We start from the raw sequence: 7,685 nt of genomic DNA, 5'->3' as shown, positions 1-7,685 counted from the left end.
AAAAAAAAAAAAAAAAAGGAAAAGAAAAGGCCGGGCATGGTGGCTGACACCTGTAATCCCAGAACTTTGGGAGGCCAAGGCAGGTGGATCACCTGAGGTCAGGAGTTCAAGACCAGCCTGGCCAATATGGTGAAACCCCATCTCCACTAAAAATATGAAAATTAGCCAGGCTTGGGGGTGCATGTCTGTAATCCCAGCTACTCGGGAGCCTCAGGCAGGAGAATTGCTTGAACCTGGGAGCTGGAGGTTGCAGTGAGCAGAGATTGCACCACTGCACTCCAGCCTGGATGACAAGAGCAAACTCTGTCTCAAATAAAATAAAATAAATAAATTTAAAAAAGAAAGGCTGTGGGCTTGGGAGTCAGATGAGTCAGCTTCAAATTCTGGTTCTACTGTGTGATGTTGGACAAGTCACAAGTCTCTTAATCTCTCTGAGCTCAGTTTCCCCATCTTGGTTGTTGTGAGAGTTGAATATCACCTATGTTGGGCATCTGGTATGAAGAAGATGCTCTGCAAATGCTGGCATGAATAAACTAGTGAAGAGGAAAACTATTCTAGGAAATAGGAAAACTAGTGAATAGGAATAAACTAGTGAATAGGAAAAGGGAGTTGTCTGGAGTAGAGGCCATGAGTGAAGAGAAAGGAAACCAGCTTGTTCCAGAAGGGAGGTGGGCAGGGAGGAAGCCATTACCTGAGACCTTGCCCTCTTGGAGAACCTCACTGGTGGCCCGAGCCACAAAGATGATCCCCTCATCGTCCTCCTTCTCTGTCTCTGAACTGTCGCTTTCCTCGTCCTCCTCCTCAGACTCCACGGTTAATATCACAGCAGCTGGACAGTGACAAGAGCAGAGTCAGGTGGCCTGGGTTGGCAGCTGCCTGTTGGGACTGCACAGTCCCAAGCCAGCTCGCTGTCTCCCTAGGCAGAACACATGTTGGCAGAGACACCTGCTTTCTCCTCTGGCTGTTTCAAGCACTGGCCTAAGAGGTGGGGACTTGGGAGGGAGAGAAGTTGACATTGCAGAGCCCAAGGAGGTGACCAGAGGAAGCTAAGTCCTCAGAGGCAGCCATGAGGACTACACTTTCCAGCTCCCCCATCCTCTTCTTTCAGCCCCAAATCCCACGATCCACTGGAAACATGAGCACTTGGATTGCTGGAAGGCCCATCAATATTCAGCTCATACAAAACTGGCTTTGCAGCCAGGTGCGGTGGCTCACGCCTGTAATCCCAACACTTTGGGAGGCTGAGGCGGGCGGATCACCTGAGGTCAGGCGTTCAAGACCAGTCAGGCCAGCAACGTGAAACCCTGTCTCTACCAAAAATACAAAAAAAAATTAGCCAGGTGTGGTGGCGTGCACATGTAATCCTAGCTACTTGGGAGGCTGAGGCAAGAGAATCTCTTGAACCTGGGAGGCAGAGGTTGCAGTGAGCCAAGATGGCACCACTGCACTCCAGCCTGGGCATCAGAGTGAGACTCTATCTCAAAAAACAAAACAAAATTGGCTTTGCAGACAGGACCCTGGGCCCCAGGGTCCACCCATCCTCCAAGGCTCAGACCAAGCTCCCCCTTCTCCATGACACCTTTTCCAAGTCCTCGGGGCCTATAACCCATAGTTAGCAATCAGATGACTCCTGTCACACATTGTCTAATTACTGCTTTGAACATTTCCAACTTGGAAATCAAGTCCCTGGAGGAAGAGCCCCAGTTCACAGTGCTTAATGCACCCTACAGCGGGTCATCCAGGATTCTGGCTGGCGAGCCCCAGCCCTTTCCCTCCTCCCTCCCATCCTCAATCCCACACTGCTCCCTGCTTGCCTGTGTCCTGAAAGCCCAGGTCTCGAGGTTTCCCATTTGTAGCCTCAGCATTTGCCACTCCATCCTTCTGAGGACCAAGAAAGAAAACTTGAGCCTCTGGCCCCGACTTCCCACCCCAACCCTGTCATCTGGTGGGGTCAACAGGACAAGTTTTCCTAACCCAGCAGGGGAGGGAATTTGTGTCAGTCCCAGTGGTTCTACCATCCCTTGGCCAACCAGGCAAGAGTGACCCATGCCCCAGCAAGAAATCTGGATGCATCAGCCTGGGCTGACTTAGGAGCTCATGGAGCTGCCCCTCAAAGGAATCTCCTTTTCTCCTGCCTTTTTCATCTTTGGTAGGAGGCCCTGCTGCCTCCCAGCAGGTGACCACATGGCCAAGAGGCTGCTCTCCCTCTGAAGGTCTCACCTTACTTCTGGGGCTCCAGGAACATCTAAAAGGGAACCCAAACTGCTGTAGTCATCAAGTCCCTGAGGACTGTCCAACTGGGGGTCCCCCTAAGCTGGATCCTAATACTTGGGGGCTCAAATCTGCATGCTGTCAGCCTCCAGCTCCGAAGAGGAGTCCCTGAGGGAAGACGTGCCTTCCTGCGGCCAGTCTTGCGGGGTCGCGGCTTGCTCTTGGTGAAGCAGATGTTGTGCTTGGTGGACTTAAAGGACTCCAGCCGCCGCTTCATGTTCTGCTGGAAGACCTCCTTGTCCTGCCGCTCCTGCGCATCCTCTGAGATGAAGTGGCGACTGCAGCTGGCTTTGTACTGGCAATGACAGCCCCGCCTGGCTATGAGGACGGATGCCTTGGCCTCCCACAGGAACCCCAGGCCACCGCCCCAACATATTCACCACAGGCCCTGCCAGCCCAGCTTTTCCAGAATTAACAATGGATTGAAAAACAAAACAAAAAATACAACAGGAACCCAGCCAGAGACACTGTGTTCTCAGTTCCCTGGGAAAAGCTTCCCTTTATCCCAGAACTTATTCCCCCAAACCTGGCCTTCCCCACCCCTTGCCAACCTTTCCCGATTCTCTCTGGTTTGAAGGTGACCCTCTGTCTTGTTCTGCTACTGTGACAACATAGGGGACATTTTCTTCTTTGTACCTCCATTTATCTGAGCTTCTCCCACACATCCAGCCTACCTGCCCCCTTCTAGTTACACCACAGGATCCTTTCTCCAGCTGGAATCTCCCATCTAGCCATTTCTACAACCACCACCATGATATTCTGGGCTGCACTTTGAACTTTCATAACTATTTCCCGTGACACCCTGGACCTTCTCAGTCCCAATAATTCAGGATCACCCCCATCATCTTTTTTTTCTTTTTTTTTTTTTTGAGACAGAGTTTTGCTCTTGTCACCCAGGCTGGAGTGCAATGGCATGATCTCTGCTCACTGCAGCCTCTGCCTCTGGGGTTCAAGCAATTCTCCTGCCTCAGCCTCCCAAGTAGCTGGGATTATAGGTGCCCACCACCACGCCCGGCTAATTTTTGTATTTTTAGTAGAGATAGGATTTCATCATGTTGCCAGGCTAGTCTCAAACTCCTGACCTCAGGTGATCCGCCTGCCTTGGCCTCCCAAAGTCCTGGGATTACAGGCATGAGCCACTGTGCCTGGCCATGCTCTTTTTAACCCTTATCAACACCAAGTCCACTACACACTCATCTAGACTGCCTCTGCCTCTACCCTCCCTGCTTAGGACCTTTTCATCGTCTACTGCCTGAAATACTGCCCAGCGCCTGCCAAATCATCTTATCTTGCCTCATATCCCAAGTCTGGTCCCTTTATCTCATATTTTCTGCTTCCCTGAACCAGTTCTAAGAGCCCCCTTCAAGTCTCCCATCTGTCCTCCTCCTCTAACTCTGCACTAGGAGGCACCCTCTCTCCTGGGGAGAAGGGGTCCATCTCCTTCACAAGGCTCATTGCTGCCCAGCCCCGGCCTCCACATTGCTCAGTTCCCTCCTTCCTGCCTCCAGCAGTTCCTGCTGCCTCCTATTTATCCACTCTCCTGTATCTTCACTCCTTCCCTCACCACTTGGTTCCCTCCCCTCTGTTTTCAAGCTCCTGCCCTTGCCTCCTTAAAGAATGTCTTCCCCTGAACACCATTGTCTCCATTTTGCTGCTACACTTTTATAATTTGATTCTGACACTTTCTCTCCTACCCACTACTTCCTTAAATACCAGAAATGCAACTCCAGGGTCCACAACTCGACAGTGCTGCCTTCTCGCTGGTCACCAGTGCTGTGGGCTCTGCCTAGGTGCTGGCCAGGCCTCTGCACAGCATCTAGCCCTCTTTCTGCCCCAGGCCTGAGGCACCACCTGCCACCGCTTCTCCAAGAGTTCCTTGTCTTTGGCTCTCTTTCCTTTTCCCGCATGTGCACTCCTCAGTGTTATCCTTAGCTCTCCTCCCGCCCCACGAAACACTCTCCCCAGAAAACTTATCCATTCTCTCTGCCCCAGATATCCCAGTGATACAGATCTGTGGTCCCCCAACATCAGTCATCAGACCAGCTGCATTTGAATCACCTGGGGAACTTAGTAAGAACACAGATTCTTAGTCCCACTCCAAACTACAGAATCAGAATCTCCAGGTGAAGCCAGGAAGTTCCCCAGGGGATTCTATGGTAGCCAGGTGACAAAACCTGATATGGAGCTTCCAAATCTCTCTCCAGCCCTTATCTCTCTATTAAACTGTAATCCTTCTAACTGCATACTAGATATCTCTGTCTCTCTCTAATGGTATTTCGATGAAGAACATGAGAAATTGTGGATTGTGTTATCATACTAAGTGGATTCAGAACTAGTTGAGTTATCATACCCCAAAAATGCTTGATCCATGTCAGTCTGGAGGAAAGTCTTTAGTAGCATGCCACAGGGCTCTGTCCTCAGCTCTATCCTGTTCAACATGTTTATGTGGATTTGGATGAATACAAAGTTAACAGTCTTTACAAATTTTCAGATGATATGAATCTAAGAAGGAGACATTTGGTGGCAGACATAGGAACCAAACAATGGGATGATGGGCTAAAGCAAGTAAGATGACATTTAACAGGATACACACAAACTTATTCCAGATTTTTGAAAAACAGACTACACATGAACTGATTGGACTGAACCCACTGACCAATCTTATACACAAACACCACATACACACACACACCCCCCCACACACACCAAATCATTGTGTATTTCCTGATGTGACACCACAGAAAATATATAGCATACCTATTGAATGTCCCTGAATCTGATCAGGCCTCTAGATTTAACAACCAGGAAATATAGGGAACGGAGGAACATGTTAAACAACACCACTGGAACACAGTCAGCAAAATCTAGAAAATGTGCAATTCTCCAAGACAAAGTATCCAGCTTCTTCAATAAATAAATAGCAAGGGAGATAGAGAGGGGAAAAAGAACTATTATAGATTTTTTAAAACAAAGAGACATATTTCCCAAATGCTAAGTGTGGACTTATTTAGACCCTGATTTGAACATCCAGCTGGAAAAAAGATACTTATTGAATACTGACTGGATGTAAGAGTTCTTGCCACCTAGAGAGACATACTGAAATATTCTGAGATGATGTGATATGATGTCTGGAGTTTGTTTTAAGATAAAGTGTGGGCGGGATGTGGTAGGGCTGCAGAATGTAGTAGAATTAATCATGCACTGATTTTTCAGAGCTAGTTGATAGATCAATATGAGTTATTTTATTCACTCTACTGGAATTTTGAATAAGAAAGGTTTTTTAAAATCCCCATAGGCTGAGGTGAGTCAGGGTCTGCCAGCCATTAACTGAGGAAGACCTGGGAGTTTAGCAGCTTCTAAGGACAATGTGGGGCCCCAGAGTGGTGAGCCAAGGCTGGAGGGATCTTGGGCTCTGGGAAGAGAAATAGCAAGTTCTAGAACTAGAATGGTGAGAGAGCTTCTAGGTCCTTCCCTGGCCAGCCACAGCTAGAATAGCAACTTCCATTCTGGGTCTTGTTTTTTTAAGTCCAGAGAAGACATACCAGGAGGTAAGAGATGCTGGCCTGAGGGCAAGACAGCCTGTGTGAAAGGGAACTGTCTTGAAATTTTAGAAGATTTATTCTGCAGAGCTGCAAAGAGTCAAATCAGGACCAGTGGGTGCAAGTTAAAGGAGGCCAATTCTGTTTCAACAGTAGTAAGAGCTTTGATTGTTGAAACTGCCAGAACTGGTGACAGCCGGCTTCCCATTTTAGAAAGGTGCAAGGTAATGGCTTGCTGCCCTCTTGTGGGGTTGCAACAGATTCTCTCCTGGATGAGCTGGGCCTTTCCAGCTGTAAAGCTTCACGATCTGCATTGGACTAACTCCCATTATTTGAAACAGATGCCCACCTTCCATAGGCTAAGCTGGTCTAGGAGGCTTCCTCAGTGCTCTTGCTTCTGTCTGTGACCCCATCATTCTCCAGTGACCCTCAAGGGCCCCAGTACTCTGTCTCCTCCTCCTCCTCTCACCATCAGAGCCAATCACCTAGGCCTATGTGCCCCTTTCCCTTCCCACCGCCCAGCCCTAATCCACAATATTTCACTCCAGCTTCCCAACTGGCTCTCCCAGCTTCTCAACTCACCCCCTCCAATTTGATCTGCACTCTGCTACCAGAGAAGGTATCCTTAAACAGTGCTTGTATTACGTCAACCCTTTCTCCAAAAAATAAAAATAAAGCAGAGGTTTCTTATTACTGATGAGATAAAACCCACACTCTTTTTTTTTTTTTTTTTTTTTGAGATGGAATCTTGCTCTGTCGCCCAGGCTGGAGTGCAGTGGTGAGACTTCAGCTCATTGCAACTTCTGCCTCCCGGGTTCAAGTGATTTTCCTGCTTCAGCCTCCCAAGTAGCTGGGATGACGGGCACGTGTCACCGCACCCAGCTAATTTTTGTATTTTTAGTAGAGATGGGGTTTCACTTTTACCATGTTGGCCAGGCTGGTCTCGAACTCCTGACCTTAAGTGATCCACTCACCTTGGCCTCCCAAAGTGCTGAGATTACAGGCGTGAGCCATTGCACCCGGCTGAAACCCACACTCTTTAGCTGGGCATCTGCAGCTCTCCAACAAACTGGCACCAACTGCCTCTTAAGCTCTCCTCAGACCACCTCCACCCCCTCAAAATCCCGATGCTGCCTGCTCTCACCCTACGGCGCGGCTTGTAGAGGCCTCCGCAGAGCAGATGATGCATCACAGCATCCTCACGATCCCGGCCGCTGCGTACCGTGTCAATCACCTGCAGATCCAGACATGCTCCACTGCCACTCTCCCTCCTGCCGGAAGCAGGGGACACATGTGCTGGGGAGAGGGCAGGAGGCACAGGCCAGAAGAAGGGCAGATGCAAAGATGCTGACAAATCTCCCCCAGAAGGGATTCAGAGAAAGGGCACAATGGAGAGGAATATGAGGAAGGGGATGGGGCTCAAAGACTCACAGCAGGTTGGTGACAGAAGTCTCTGCCACAGAATTGCGGCTGGGCATAGAAGGCAGAGTAAGACCTGTGGAAGACAAGACGTGGCCTCCCTGCAGGCATCAAGACCAAGTTCAGCCGCCAATCAGATGGAGGGTTGCCCAGGAGTCAGGGGTAATAAAGAAAATAATAATAATGAACACTTAGTTTACTCTTTTGACATGCCAGGTACTGTGCTAGGCACTTTACATATCGAATTCATAAAATCTATAACATAGGTACTCTTATGCCTGCTTTCTATTTTATTATTATTATTTATTATTATTATTATTATTTTTGAGACAGAGTCTTGCTCTGTCACCCAGGCTGGAGTGTAGTGGTACAATCTCGGCTCACTGCAACCTCTGCCTCCCGGGTTCATGCCATTCTCCTGCCTCAGCCGCACAAGTAGCTGGGACTACAGGTGCC

General features: G+C 49.0%; 1 protein-coding gene across 1 annotated transcript in view; it reads right to left on the bottom strand.

The window, feature by feature from the left end:
* SLC9A5 (solute carrier family 9, subfamily A (NHE5, cation proton antiporter 5), member 5) overlaps positions 1-7,685 on the bottom strand; it is a 23,791-nt gene that overhangs the window by 5,614 nt on the left and 10,492 nt on the right. Inside the window, exons 11-15 of the mRNA XM_011996681.1 lie at positions 7,242-7,330; positions 6,955-7,081; positions 2,396-2,566; positions 1,815-1,881; positions 692-829 (exon numbers count right to left, since the gene is read on the bottom strand). Of these exons, the coding sequence (XP_011852071.1) occupies positions 692-829; positions 1,815-1,881; positions 2,396-2,566; positions 6,955-7,081; positions 7,242-7,330 (592 nt within the window). The remainder of the gene's footprint in view (positions 1-691; positions 830-1,814; positions 1,882-2,395; positions 2,567-6,954; positions 7,082-7,241; positions 7,331-7,685) is intronic.

Source organism: Mandrillus leucophaeus, unplaced genomic scaffold (genome assembly GCF_000951045.1).
Source record: "Mandrillus leucophaeus isolate KB7577 unplaced genomic scaffold, Mleu.le_1.0 Scaffold522, whole genome shotgun sequence".
In the NCBI taxonomy this organism is placed as follows: Eukaryota; Metazoa; Chordata; class Mammalia; order Primates; family Cercopithecidae; genus Mandrillus; species Mandrillus leucophaeus.
The sequence above is the reverse complement of the archived record's forward strand: the minus strand, read 5'-3'. Positions and strand labels throughout refer to the sequence as shown.